Here is a 14,262-nt window from a genome sequence, read left to right on the forward strand (position 1 = left end):
AAGCATGGCGGTCGCCACTAGAGGGTTCTGCAGGGAGAAGCTGATTTGACGGAAGTTGTAGAAGACCACTCTGGAAGATCTGCCTTCTCCTCTCCCAGGGAGTTGTCCCCGAGGCTCCCCCACCCCCCCCACCCCCCCCACCCCCCATCTCCTCTGGCCTCCCGTGGCCTCTTCACTCCACGTTATCCTTCCTGGCTCCCCACGGCATTTTGAGCTCTGTGGGCATCTGTCTGGCTTGCTGCTGAATCTGCAGTGTCTAGCAGTGAGTCTGTTTCACAGTAGGTCGAATGAATGGATACACCAAGCACCTCTCAGTGCAGAGCAATACCCAGGAGCTGCGACCTGAATGTGCCCAGTGCCAGCCCTTGAGAGGTCCCCATTGAATCAGGGCTCGGTCTCGGTCACAGGCAGGGATGGGGGCTGGTAGGGCTTGTCAGAGGAGGAGAGGGGGCGAAAATTGAATATGGAAGAGAGTGAAGAGAAGGGAACTCCCTTCAAGTGAGAAGCTACAGGCCCTGCAGTTCTGGACAAGCGAAAGAGGAGGGCACCTCCCATGCCTTACGGAGATAGACGGTGGTTTCCTTGTCTTAGGACCCCCCATTGGGTGGGACACCCACTGGATGTCTTGGCCTCATGGACCCTGGGCTCAGACCACTCTCATCTTCCAGACCCCATCTCCTCTTGCTTAGGTCTGAACCATGATGCTCTGATGTGCCCTGCCTGTCCTTGGCCCCCTAGCCCTTGAAGCCTATCCTTCCTGAAAGTGTGGCACTTGTCCTCCTGCTTCAGAAAAGGGGAATGCCTCCCCCAGGGCTTTTCGTTATCACTTCCCTTGGCCATAGGTTGAGGTCTCTTCCATGATAAAGTGAAGTTTGCAGGAATCCATAGCAAATGCTCATCTCACCGGCTCACATTCCCCACCCCCTCACTCTCTGCCCTGCTTCTCTGCACATGCCTGGCTTCATTCTTCCCCTTCTCCCCTCCACTCCCTGCCCCCAGAGGCTGACCTCTACAGACTGCATCAATGGACAGCCTTGTCCTCTGGCTGCCAGGTGGGTTTGGCCAACAGAAGGCACTGGCAGAAGATGAAGCGGAAGGAGAGAATGGGATATTAATCCTCTTGCATCCCTTCCCATAGGGTCACCTCAGGGGTTGTATCCCTTGACCGAGGCCCTGTGCACATAAATCTACCCCTAGGTTCTAACATTCTTCTTTCTCCTTGTCTGGTCAGGGAGAACCGGGAGATGGTAAAAGCTCTCCATGGGTGCTCACCCCTTTGGCTTCCCCAAACCCTGCCCAATGTATATAGTCCCTATAGCAAACCTGCCTCAAATGACCCCACTGGAATGTGCCACTTATCTCCCCTAGGCTCCCAGCTGGGGTCCCCATGCTTCCCTCCTCACTCCTGCTTAAGGGTGCTCAGAACATCCAAGTCCTGTATCCTCAGCCTTCACTCTCAGATCCGCCCCCTCCCCTCAAGATGTGCAGGGCTCAGTCCTCTCAATCTGTCAGCAGCTTGTGACACTATGGGCTGTGCGCCCCTCCTTGACGACCCCCTAACTCTGTGGTTTCTCTGCTCTGCCTGTCCCTTAGATGTCGGGGCCCCAAGGGCTCTGTCTCCAGTTTTGTTGTCTGCTCGGGCTCTGGGAAGACTTAATCCTTACCCAGCTTCGGCATCTCTCTGCCCCACCACACAGACAGGGTCGCTTGGACGTCTTTGTCTTTAACCCACAGATGTGTCTAGGTCCTTGGCCCAGGGATTCAGGCTCCTTAGACTGAGCACGACCTAAGCCTGCTTCTGGTCTTCCCTTTGGATCTGCTCCTCACCCAGAACCTAGATTTGCACCTCACCCTTTATTGTCTGAACCATGCCCATCCTCTTTCCAAGCCGCCTGACCCTCAGTCTTCCCCCTCTGGTCCTTCCCCCTCACCATCCCCCGAGTAAGATTCCAAACACGCAAATCTGTCCGGAACCCTCCCCTGCTGGCGCCCAGCCTACTGGGGATCAAGCTCGCCGCCCGCCCGATGTTTGAAGTCCTTTGCAATCCTACATCTTCCCATCCCAAACTTCACCCCGCCCCCCAGTCTCGCGGAGGTTGGATTGGAGGGTGGGTTGGCGCACACCCTTTTAGAGTTTAGCTCCAAGGCTGCCTCCTCCAGGGAGCCTTCCCTCCCACTCCGTAAGCGCCCCGCGCCTTATTCCGCTCAGTCCGGCTCCGGCTCCCCCGCGCCTCTGGTGCGCGGCCAGAGGCTTAGAGCTGTTAGTACGGACAGATGAACGGGTGACTGACTGGTGAAAGGTGGATTCGGAGGCGGGAGCAAGGAGAGGGAGTTGCCGGGCCTGGGAGGGGTCTCAGCCGGAGCCGCTCCCCCCTCCCCCTCTCGCGTAGCCCTCCGGGTCCCTTCTCCCGCTCGAAGGGGTTGCGCGCGCCGAGCCCCTCGGCCTGGAGAAAGGCGCGCCAGGATTGGCTCAGAATGGGAGGGGAGGGCTTTGACCGAGCCACGAGCCTCCATTGGCTCACTCGCCAGGACTCTATCCAATCAGCGCGATTAATCTTCGCCCTCCCACCCCCTAGACTCTGACTCCCTCCCGCCTGCTGCAGAGGCGGTGGAAGACGGCGCCTTCTAGTTGCCCTGGCAACCGTCAGCGGACCCGTCGCCCCGGCAACTGTCCGAGGCCTCCCGTCAGCCTTCGCCTGGGCCCCTCCAATCACCCAGACAACCGCTACCCGTTCCGGTCAACCATCAGCCCTTTCCCCGTCCCCCTGGCAACCGTCGCCAGACCCACCGCCCCCTGGACACACCGTCCTCATCCTGCCCGCAGGCCTCCTCGCCCCAGGCTCCGAGATCGCGGGGTCCCCTTCCCCTCCCGCCCATCTCCTCGCCCCTAGGGGGCGCTGCTCCCACCCAGGCAGGGGGTGGGGGGCCCCCGGCTCCCGTCGGGCCAAACGGGCTGCCCCGTGCTGAGGCTGTGCATAGCCCCCTGCCTGTTTCCCCGCTCGCTCTCTTGCGTGGGACGGCCCAGCCACAACAGGGAGCTTTTCAAAATGCAAGCCATGTCCCTCCCCTGCTGAAAACCCTCCCCTGGCTCCCCTTGAGAATCAATCCAAACTCTTCGCAGCCCCTGGCGGTCTGGCTGTGTGGCCTCTTCTCTTCCCTGGCCCTGCCCTAGCAGCCGCTAATCCCCACGTTGTTCCTCCAGTAGCCAGCCTAAGCTGATTTCTGCCTCCGACCTTCCAATTTACTGCTTAGAAGCGCGTTCCCCAGCTAAGGAAGCCCTTCCAGAGCCGTCCTACTCTCTATGCCTGTTCTCTGCTAATTCTACCACCGGGGCCTAGATCAGTGCCTGGCACACATGACGGATGAGAGGCAGGATATTATGGTGGAGACAAGAGAGGACAGAGTGGGGTGACCAGCAGGTAGGCGTTAGCCAGGCTGGGTCATCCCATGAATAAGAGAATGTATTTCTGAGGGTGCTGGTCTCCAGAGAGGTTCAACACACGGCAGGTCAGGACACCATCCCTAAAGGCCAGGCAAAAGCTGGCCTGGTGCTGGATGGTTCACCCTCTACTTGTACCTCCCTCACCCAGAGGTTGGAGCCGGAGGACCCCAGAGAGAATCAGGAGAAACTGTGGTTCATTTGGAAAAGATTCCCGGAGCTGGAGAGGCAGTTCTCAGACCTCAGAGGATCATTCAAAGAGCTGGTCCCTTCCTGGGCCAGTCCAGAATCTCACACATCCAACCTAATGGAGCCTAGAGCCAATTTTCCATGGATCTGAGACAGGGGTCCCAGGGATCTTTCCCAGGCCGCAGCAAGAGAACTTGAGCTTACAAAGCCTGGAGTCACGGCTGAGCGGAAGGTCGTGGGAACTGCTCAGGGTCCGGCTAGACCACAGTCTAGACACCCAGCTGCTGGCACATGGGCGTTCTCCCTCAGGGAAGCTGGTCAGGAGCGCGGCGTGGATACCCCTGTTCTAGGAGTATGCCCCTCGGCACTGTCCGGCGGAATCCCTTATACCGCTGTGGCAACTGAGCCCTTGAAGTATGGCCGGCGTGACTGGGGAACTGAATTTTTAATTGATTTTCTTTTAGTTACTTTGCATGTGAACCGAAGCAGCCAGATGTGGCTGCCAGCATCCTATCGCACACAGCAGCATTTAGCTGAAGACTCAGACTGCAGGGAAAGCCAGGGACAGGAAGGTCAGAGTCTGTGTCTGGTGCTGCTCCGATGGCCGACGCTGGGGAGAACAGTGAGGCCCTGGGGGTGGGGAGAGGTAGGGCGCTCCACATCTAGCTCCACGAGGAGAGCTGCCCCTGGTTCTCCAGGATGGAGGCGCTTGTTCACCTGCGCACACACACACACCTGTGTGCGAGCCCATGGGCTGGTGTGCCTGAGGGCCTCCGCAGACACCCTTGGGTGCAGCCTCGAGTTCCACGCCCGTGCACAATCCAGGAGTCCACCCATGTACATGCACTGTGGGGTCTCCTAGGTGCACACAGGCCAGTGAGCGAGGGCCACTAGTCCAGCAGGTCTTGCAAGAAGGCCCACATGTACTCATGCATCTCCCCAGGGTTGCTCTGTGGGATCCAGTGCCCCACGCCTGGCAGGATATGGGCCTCCAGCCGGCCGGGCACAAAGCGACTGCTGATGGCTCCCACCAGCCCCTGCTCGAAGTAGGTGTCCTTCTCTCCCCACAGCAGCAGAGTTGGGGTGGCAAGCTCCTGGGGCTCCAGGGGGAAGTTCCTGTGGCCAAGATAGGGAGAGACAGAAGAATGACCACCCCAACTCCCTGCCCCCACAACTCTCCTGAGCTTTCCGCCTTGGGTCTGTTCTCACCTGAAGAGGTTTCGGTAATAGTTGAGGGGCCCAGTGAGACCACCGGGCTGTGAGAAGTCATAAAGGAAGGCCTCAAGCTCGTTGGGGGTTAAGTGTGGGATGCCTCTCTTGCGGTGTGTGAGGGTGGTCTTCAGGATCTGGGTACACAACAGGACTGTGGTTTCAGTGCCCCACCTGCCCAGGCCCAACCCTCTACCCTCCACCTACCACTGGCCTTTGCCCCACTGCACCTGGAAGTCAGACATGGACAGTAATTTCTCAGGCAGCCAGGGAAGCTGGAACAGGAAAATGTAGTTGGAACGGAAGAACTGGCCGATGTGGTGTATAGAGTAGTCTAGGGGCAGGGGAAAGGCAGATGTGAGGCCTAGGCCTGGGCCCAGGGTGGCCCCACACCCCTGCGCTCCTACAGACACCCAGGTCAGGCACACAGATGTGCCAACACTCAGGAATGTCATCACTGCTTGCCTGAGGCCCTGAGGATGCTCGACACTCCTCCTGGCCTGGGGACCAGCTTCCCTCCCTGCCCAGTTGTCACTGTGCCCACAAAACGGGGACCCCTCCCTCCGCAGCTCCCAGGAGCCCCCAGAGCCATTGGTGTGCTTCACCTGCCCAGGCCTGGATGCATTTCAATATTTACTGAGCACCTAGGACCTGTTTAAAACCCTGGAGACACAGCAGTAAAAGGAACAGACAAAACTCCCTGGCCCCTGGGAGCTGACAGTCTAAAGACAGAAAGAGATGAGAAAAGTCAACAAAAAGGGACAAGAAGAGAGAGAGAAAGGGAGAAAGAGAGAGAGAGAGAAAAAAGATGAGAGGCCATGTCACTATGTCACTTTGACTCCAATACTGGTGAAAAGAATCAGGTGAGGTGACAGTCATCTCATGCTATGGTAGTTGCTTCGTTATCTATACCTTCCTTGTCAGAAGAAAGGTATTTAACCTCTCTTGCCTTAGTTTCCCTCAACTGGACCACGAAGATGATAACACTTTCATCTGCTCAGAAGGCTTGTGCAGGTTACTGTATGCGAGCTCCCTGTCAGAGCAATGGTCTCCTGCAGGCGCTCCAGACACGGAGTCACTCCTATGTGTGCTGTCACTGACTGCAGGTGGGGAGTGGTATGTGTGTCCCCAGCCCCTGGGGAAGCACAGACACAGACACAGGCACATCCCAGCACCCTGGACTCCCCAACACACCTTGGTACACGGACATGGGGGCAGCACTGACAATTACCATCCGCTCGACCAGGGATGGGTAGTAGATGGAGAAATTCCAGGCGATGAGTGCACCCCAGTCATGGGCCACCAGGATACACCTAGAATAACCTGGGGGGCCAGAGGAACTGGTGTCAGCGAGATGCCAAGGAGAGGTGAGGCAGGGGGAGGGAGGCCAGGCCTCGGAGGGGGGTATCCCCACCCAGGCCCAGGATGATATCCTGGATGTCTGTCATCAGCAGGTCCATGGTGTAGCAGTCTACATCCCGAGGGGCATCTGAGGGGCCGTATCCCCGTAGGTCCACAGCCACCACGTGGAAGCGGCTCTGGAATTCCCAAAGCTGGTAGCGCCAGGAGAACCTGTCAGGCGGGTGGGGAGGGAGGCTGTCAGGGTCCCCAGGCTGCATCTCCACCTCCACCCTATGCCCAGCAGGGGCCTTCACCTCCCCTGCCTTCCTGCCCTGGGCTTCCCAGAGAGGAAGATGGGGGAACCCCATGCAGAGGGCAAGGTCAGCTGCCCCTGGATCCAAGACCTCTTTGTCCCATCTCTTCAGGGCCTCCTCCTGTAGACAGATCTCTGTCCTCGAGCACCCCATCTGGATGTTCTGTGCCCCCAGTCTACCCAGCCTGCGAACCCACCTTCTGGATGCCCTGGTGCTGCGAGCTCCATCTCCAGCCCCACCTCCGGGCTTGTGTGCCCCACGAGCCTGGGCTTCAGACCTACCAGTTCTCTGGGAAGCCGTGCAGAAACAGCATGAGGGGCCCATTGCCACGTCCGGCGGAGACATAGTGCAGGCGCAGGCCGGAGCTCTGGGGGACCGCACAGTCTGAGACCGGGGAAACCCTTCCTCGCTAGGCTTGAACACCCCAGCCCCAGATTTGGATTCAACCATTTGCTGTCTGCTCACCCCGCCCCCCTAGCCCCACAGGGCCCGACTTCCGGGGCCGCTTGACCCCCTCCCCCAGCCCCAAGGCCTCACACACAATCCCCGCCCCGCCCGCCCCGGGGAGCGCGAGCGCTCACCTTGAGGGTCAGGAAGCAGTGCTCGCCCAGCGTGGGGTCGCTCACACAGGCGGGTGGGGCGCTCCGGGGGCGCCCGCAGCAGCCGCGTCGGGGCCGGCACAGCACGTGTGTGAACGCGATGCAGCCATAGACTGCGGCGGCCACCAGCGCCGCGGAGAACACGAGGCTCCACATGAAGGCGCGCAGCAGCTTCAGACTGAGGCGCGACGGCGCCAGTAGCGCTGTCACCACCAGCTCGGGCATGTCGCCGCGACCCGGGACCACTTCGGCGCTGCCTTCAGGGGTGTGGGCGGGGGGCGCGAGCAGCCTCACCGAGGCGGGACCCGGGCTGGGGAGCCCACCGCCTTTGGTCTGGGGCCCCTCCGTGTCTTCCGGGCTTGAGGAACCCTCCCGGAGAAGAGGCGGGAGGCTTAGACCGAAACCGCCAGGGCACACGACTCACCTAAGAGCCAGGTAAACACCTGGGTGCGACAGGGAACTGGATGGGGTGCAGGGATGGAGCCTGTGATGACCAGGCTTCGGTGGCTGGGGAGGGGCCTTGGCGAGAAGGGATGCGAATTGCGGGCGGGGCCTAGGCAGGCTTGGGCGGGGCTTAAGAAGGAGGCGGGGTCTAGTAGGACTCCCGGCGCCGGTGGGTGGGGATCTGAAGTGTTGATTGACATGGGGACTAACGAGCGGGGTACGGCGGAGTACCTGGGTGAAATGGGCGGAGCCTGGAGCGAAGGGGCGGAGCAATGCGGCCTACGAGCCCGAAACTTGGACCCAATTTGGCCTAGAAGCGTTGCACGACCGGGGCGTGGCTTAAAGGGTGGGCGGGGAGAGGGTGGAGCCCAGACGAGGAGGGACCTGAAGTTAGCCGGGAGAAGGCCCTAGGCTGGGTGGGTTGGGTTTGGGTGCGAGGGCTGGACCAATAAGCTGGAGGTGGGCCTGAGTCCGGGCCAATGAGACGGGGGGCGGGGCCAGAACCTAATATGGCGGGGCCGGTGGGCCCGGAAGCGGAAGGAGGAGGCAGGTAGTGTTTTGGTTGGGATTAGGCGCGGGCGGTCGCCGCTAGCCGTGGAGGCCTGGGGGGCCCCTTCCGCCGCCCTCCGAGAGCTCCCCCTCCTGGAGCATGCGACCCTGTCCTTGGCCTGGCTGGGAGAGAACTAGCAGCACCCTCACCCAGGCCTGATTCCAACGGCGGGTCCAGTGGCCTCGACCCTGCGCCGGCCTCCAGTTAGTCCGGCGGGTCCGTCGTCGGCCCGCCCCTACGCAGCTGTGATTGGAGGGCGGTGGTTATTGACGTGCAGGCCACAGGTCTCGCCCCGCAGCCAATCGGCAGGTGTTGAGGCCGGGGGCTCCGCGGGGGCGGACCAATGAAGACTGGGAGACTCTGACTTCTAGAAGGCAGGCCCGGCCCGAGAGCGGGAGGACCGGGCCGGTTGAGCCAGTAGGGCTGTCTGAAAGAGGAAGTGGGGCAAGGGCGGGCAAGAGGCCCGATAGGGCCAGCTTCCTCCTCCTGTTTTGCAATCTTCCCCCAAGATCCTGAACATTTCAGGGTCACTCATGGCTTAACCCGTATAACACCTCTATTAAGTTTAGGTACTATTATCACATCTCTGTATTACAGACCACGAACCTGAAATTCCGGGCTTAAGTCATTTGCCTAAAGCCACACAGCTTGCTGAACAGGACCTTACAGAAAAAGCAACAGTGTCAGGCTCCACCTCTACTTCAGCCAAGAGCTTGCCATCGGAATGCTTATAGCTTTCTTCTGGTGATTATCCAGGTACCTCGCAATCCGCTTGTGTGGCTATTTCTTGATGACCAATTTGGGGCATTAAGCATTGCATCGACTCCGTCATCACCACCGGACAGGCCTTACCCGTTTTTAGTCTTCCTAATGGTTTCCTTTAATTTTCAGCACTCTACTCATTGTTTCTGTCACCTCCCACTTCTAACCTTACCTTTGTATTGTTCTGGCTGCTAAACATTACACTGTCCTGGGACCATAATTAAGTCTGTGGGTTCCTACATAAAGGGGAATGGTGGTTTATGTGGTTCCACCTCAGTAAACAATGTATCTCAGCCTCAGGTAGACGGCTATGATTACACAGCCAGTATTGTACAAAGATTTATTCTCCCTGTACTTTGTACCTTTCTTTTCTTGCACGATTAGCCTGTATCATAGCTTTGGTTTCTTTTACACTTTCCATCAAATCAATTTTCCAACCACTGGATGATCCCGGAATCCCTCCCAAGTCCTCTAATCTGGCTGGACGGCTAGTGAGTGTCTGGGGATCGTCCTTCTTGCTCTGCTACACAAAACTGACACCACCCCCCTACCCCCAGTTCTACCCTCAAACAAAAAGACAGCGGTAGTCACAGGATGGTAATTTTATATTCAGTACAAATGTTTATTTTTGCAATGAGAACTGCACAAAAAAAAAAAAAAAAAAAAACCTTTAGTATATAAGTGAAAAGTCTACGAATTCCCTTCTACAAATGTCTAAAGTGTTTAATACAAGTCTTAGATTCACTGACATAATTATTGGCCAAGCGATCCGTGCATACAGTACAGTGGGGGCTTGTACACACCTCTTACTCTTGTATAGGACTAAGATTTCTTGTACTGTGGGAGGGAGTGGGGAATGGCCAGAGAAATTAAATAGTAGACCCAAGTTCTAAAATACAACCCAGTTAGAGAAACACCCATCATCAGGAAGGTGTGAAGAGGGCCATGGCAGAGTTAGATCTTTAGGAGGAAGGTGCAGACAAAACCATTTCTCCAGCTAAACAGTCGGACCTGGCCTGGGGAAGTTAACCAATAAAACACAGAACAGAAATGAGGGGGTGGGAAGAGAGGAAGAAACCCCAAAGAACCAAAAATCTAAGTCCCACTTGAACCAGCACAGGGGCACACAAGGAAGTGCCTGCTGGGAGGTGGGGGCAGGGAGGCAACTGGGGGCCTCTGGCTGGATGCCTGAACCACACCCTTGCCAGGTTTTGCAGATCCCAAACATAAGATACTAGGGCTTTTCTGGTTGATAAACAAAGGGGGATAGGGGTTAATAAACAGTGCTAGAAATGTTTCAGTTTGTGTTTCTGCACACATAAATGACAGACTTTCATCTTACATCCTAGGGGCCACTCTTAAGGGCTGCTCTTGCCTTGTGGCATGCTGGTGGGCACAGCAGCAGCCACACGGCAGGCTCTCTTGGGTGGGAATGTGTGCGTGCGTGTCTACATGCGTGGGAGGAAAGGATCCTGGTTGGGGGGGGCGGGCAGTATACACTTATCTAAGAACACCTGGTTAACCCTGAGCTTAAATGAAAGGAGTAGTTAAGGTAGAGGCAGGTGAGGTGGGAGAAGCGGCCCAAGTCCTCTGGTGATTGGGGGACCAGGATGCAGGAGGGCAAGGGGTAAGAATACTGTCTGGAGTTTGGCCAGGTTCTGCTGCAGCATGTTACCCACCTAGAAGGCCAGGGTCCACAGGAAGAACGGGTACCTGGGCTCCCTGTCACAGCTTCAGCTTGGTCACAGGAGATGGGCTAGTTGGCCCTATAGTAGTTCTTGTACAAACGTGGCTGGAGATTTCGGGGGCCCCTGGGCCTAGCCTAGGCAACAGGTGGTTCACAAAGAAATGTCAGGAAGACGCCAGCATTAAAAAAGAGAGATGTGTTTATTCCATGATCAGTACAGACCAAATGCATATTCACCGTATTAAAGTCAAACCAGTCAGTGACTCCAGAGTTTGGCCAACACTGAGGCACCAGCGTCGTGGTGTAGAGTGGGTTCTCATGGCACACGTAACCTCACCAAGGGCTCCAATTATAAAATTAAAAAAAAAAAAAGTGGGGGAAGGGGCAGCTGGCTAGTCAGGCTGGGTGGGGAGCCTCTACCTCGGGGCTCTGTGGCCCCCCAGCCCCCGGTGCCTGCCTTGTCCCCTGGCCCTTACTTTCCTGGTTAAAAAAAAAAAAAACTCGAACAGATTTGACATTAAAAACAAATGGGGGGGAGGGGAGGGAAAAGAAAACATGGCTTTATAATTAAAAATAGACTAATAAAGTTTGAAACTGAGTAAAATATAGGCAGGTTTTTTTTGTGTTTTGTGTGTTTTGTTTTGTTTTTTGTGGGTTTTTTTTTTTTTTTTTAGTTTTTTACACCAGTTTGGTGGAGTCACCAACAAACTTCAAACAAAGATATGCCAACTATGTTCACTACACAGTACAGCCACGGTCACACACTACCCACAGCGCGGTGGCAGCCGCCGCTCAATGAGGAGACGATCACACCATTTCAGAGATAAGCAGTGCCATTGTGTCTGGAGGAGAAGAGAGAATTAAAAATAAAATAGAATCCAACAAAAAATATATATATAGAAAAAAAAAACAAAAACAAAAAAAAACAAAACCCAGAAACACAGGTGGGAAGGAACTGACTTTGGTTGGTGGCCTCACTCACTGGACGAGGCCGGCCCACACACGCGCGTGTGACAGTCACCTCGCTCCAAATTGCCATGGACACACACACACCTCCACGGCACTATTCCCTTTTGCACAAGCGAACACTTACAGAGAGCGGCTCTCGATTAAAGGCTTGTGGGGGGAGGGGAGGGATGGGGTCTGTTCAAGGCAAAGTCAGTGCCAGCAAAGGGGTGGGCCGGCGCCCTCACCCGCCTCCAGCTCACTCGGGCCTGCCCTGGCCTCCTGGGAGCGGGCGGTGGTGGCTGGGGTGTGGGGGAAGGACTCCTGGTGGGCAGGACGTCACGAAGTCACGTTCTTGGGGACAGAAAACCAGTCACGGCGGCGGTAGCAACAATGTCCTGTGTATACTGTGTAGACATTTGGCGGAGAGCAGGACCTCTGCCCGGCACGCGGGGACGCGCAGCTGGGGTCTGGCCGGCACTTGCTTGTGGAGAGGCGTGCTCTGAGCTGACGTCCTGTGAGGGGGTGGTGAGTGGCGGGACGTCCGGCTGGCTGTAAGGCAGACAGGCTCTGCGATCCTCAGCTGCCCGTCAGGCCCTGCCCCGGGCATAGCATGCAGGAGGGCCAGGCCCGGAGACACCCCCTTGCCACTGCTACCGCCTCCACTGCCGCCCCTAACACTATGGAGAGTCAACGTTTTGTCAGAAAATCAAAGTCAGAAGTCACCTAGGTGCTCTCAGAAAAGATTTTCTTCAAATATTGACAATAGATCACTCTGGAAATTCATGTCAATGGTAGCTGCCATCTGGAGGGGAGAGGAGGGAGGAAGTGAGACGAGGTGCCCTACCCTTACTTCACCTTCCAACGCCGCCCCCCGACCTCCAGTAGTGACCAGGCCCTCAGGGCCCACACCCAGAAACCTCCCGACCCTGGGCCTGAGCCTGAGCCACCCGTGAGACCCCGAGGCCAGCAGCACTGAGTGACCAAGCAGGAGCTCTGTCCTGAGCACCCACCCCGTGAGCTCCCTTCTCACCCCACATGTCAGAGAGTAACTGCCTTCACCCCAACGTTCCCGGTCCCCTTCCCAAGCCCCTCCAAGGGTGGACTCCTACCCAGAGGTCCCCTACTCACAGCTTCCCGGCGCCTTCGCTCCTGCTCCCGCTTTCGGGCCAACTCCCTTTGTTGGTCCAGCATGGACTGGGGCTGGGAGCTCTGGGCCTGGGGGGCTGCGGCGGCGGCCACGGCGGCGGCCTGCTGCTGCTGCTGCTGCTGCTGCTCCTGCCGTTGCTGCTGCTGCTGCTCCTGGCGCCGGCGGGCCTCCTCATGGGCTCGCCGGGCCTGCTCCAGCGCATCCTCATCCTCTCGGCTCCTGAGCAGAGCAGAGCAGAGCTGCGGGTCAGCACAGGGGCAGCGCCAGCCCCAGAGGCCCTAGGCTGCCTGCGACCCCAGCCCACCTCATGCGCTCCTGCCGAAGCCGCTCCTTCTCCTTCTCTGCGTGCTCAGCCTGCGCCTTCAAGGCCTTCTCGCGCTCCTCCTTCTCCCTGGCAGCACGGCGGAACTGCTCGAAGCTGTCACTCGAGGACTTGGCGGTAGAGGACGGGGTGGTGGGATGCTTCTGCACCAAGCTAGCCCAAGAACCCATGTTCTTGATTTTCAAGTCCTGCCAGAGAAACCACAGGGTGGGTGAAGGGTCCTGCAGCACCTGGACTCCTCGCAAGAGGCCCAAAGCCTGGGGGACCATCGCCCGCCCTCAAGGTGCCTCCCTAGTAATGGGAACACTTGTGGACTCACTGTTCCTACCTTTTTGGGTGCAACTGGCGTCTTCGGCTCCTGTTTCTGTTTGTCCTTGTCAGAGGTCCCTGGTGGGGGCGCATTCTGCTCAGGGGGCCGGATCACAGGCCTCCCGACATCCACAGGCTTCATCTCAGGCCCTGGAACACAAAGAGCTTGTAGGCCAGGGCCGGGGCCCTTTCCTCCCAGTCCCCAGGCCCAGCAGGGCAGAGTCAACCAGACCACAGAAGGCTTCCATCCAGTACGGGTCGGGGGTAGAGGGCACTCACGTTGGGGCAGGTGAACGGGTGCCTTGATGCTCTCTGGGTGTTTAGGGGGCTCTGGCCGCAGTGAGGGACTGAAAGGCTCGCTGCGAATGATGGGTGAGTGGATCTTCTCCTCCTTTACCACGACCAGGGGCTGGGGCTGGACCACAGAGGCTGCACGCAGCTCCTGGGAAGACACAGGCACAGTGGCCATTGAGGCAGGTGGGTGCCTTTGGCACTGGCCCGCACCTGGCCCCTGGGGCTGTGGCCCAGCCCTGCCCTTTACCTGCTTCTTAGGCTGAACGTTTTGCTGGGGTGGCGACTGGTGGGTTAGGCTCTGGAACGGTGGCATCTGGGGGGAATGTATCATAAGCGGGGAGGGGGCTTCACGGAGGTGACCTAGGAGAGGGGATAAGAAGCATGTCAGCAGAACTCATGTCGAAGCCACTGGCCTGGCCACAGCCAGGTGCCTCCCTAACCTGGGGGAGACCCACACTGCCTGAGCCCCAAGCACATCAGGACCCTAGCTCAGTGTACAGCAGGGTTCTGTGGAGCCATGAGCTCAGTCCTGGTGCCTGATGCCCCTGTGTGTCAGAATCATCAGGAATCTCAAAAGTGCAGATCCTGATGTAGTTGGTCACAGGTAAGGTGACAGGTCTGAGCCTGAGTACTTTTTAAAAGTTCTCCAGATGGCTCCATGCATAGCCTGGGTTAAATACAAAAAGACATCAATAGGACACCTGGGTG

General features: G+C 57.6%; 2 protein-coding genes across 8 annotated transcripts in view; both read right to left on the reverse strand.

Annotated features, from left to right (window-relative positions):
* Positions 1-3,443: 3,443 nt before the first annotated feature.
* Positions 3,444-8,323, reverse strand: EPHX3 (epoxide hydrolase 3). 3 transcript variants are annotated; one of them, XM_059160295.1, is made up of 7 exons: positions 7,074-8,318; positions 6,774-6,859; positions 6,252-6,409; positions 6,032-6,160; positions 5,068-5,171; positions 4,838-4,974; positions 4,374-4,744 (listed from the first exon to the last, which is right to left on the reverse strand). In XM_059160295.1, exons 1-7 carry the CDS (start codon positions 7,314-7,316, stop codon positions 4,519-4,521), a joined length of 1,083 nt encoding a protein of 360 aa, XP_059016278.1. In that variant the 5' UTR covers positions 7,317-8,318; the 3' UTR covers positions 4,374-4,518. The 3 variants fall into 3 exon arrangements, with proteins under 3 accessions (XP_059016277.1, XP_059016278.1, XP_059016279.1); XM_059160296.1 differs by lacking the exon at positions 4,838-4,974 and having other exon boundaries at positions 5,045-5,171; positions 7,074-8,323; XM_059160294.1 differs by lacking the exons at positions 4,838-4,974; positions 5,068-5,171 and having other exon boundaries at positions 3,444-4,744; positions 7,074-8,323.
* Positions 8,324-10,715: 2,392 nt separating this feature from the next.
* The window catches only part of BRD4 (bromodomain containing 4), a 95,580-nt gene continuing 92,033 nt past the window's right edge, over positions 10,716-14,262 (reverse strand). For 4 of the 5 annotated variants that reach the window (XM_059160287.1, XM_059160288.1, XM_059160290.1 and 1 more), the window contains 5 exons: positions 13,540-13,914; positions 13,280-13,410; positions 12,934-13,139; positions 12,611-12,848; positions 10,716-12,284 (listed from right to left, as the gene is read on the reverse strand). In XM_059160287.1, the coding sequence (XP_059016270.1) occupies positions 12,216-12,284; positions 12,611-12,848; positions 12,934-13,139; positions 13,280-13,410; positions 13,540-13,914 (1,019 nt within the window). In that variant the 3' untranslated portion in view covers positions 10,716-12,215. The remainder of the gene's footprint in view (positions 12,285-12,610; positions 12,849-12,933; positions 13,140-13,279; positions 13,411-13,539; positions 13,915-14,262) is intronic. The other variant, XM_059160289.1, reaches the window with a different exon arrangement.

Source organism: Mustela lutreola, chromosome 2 (genome assembly GCF_030435805.1).
Source record: "Mustela lutreola isolate mMusLut2 chromosome 2, mMusLut2.pri, whole genome shotgun sequence".
Classification (NCBI taxonomy): domain Eukaryota; kingdom Metazoa; phylum Chordata; class Mammalia; order Carnivora; family Mustelidae; genus Mustela; species Mustela lutreola.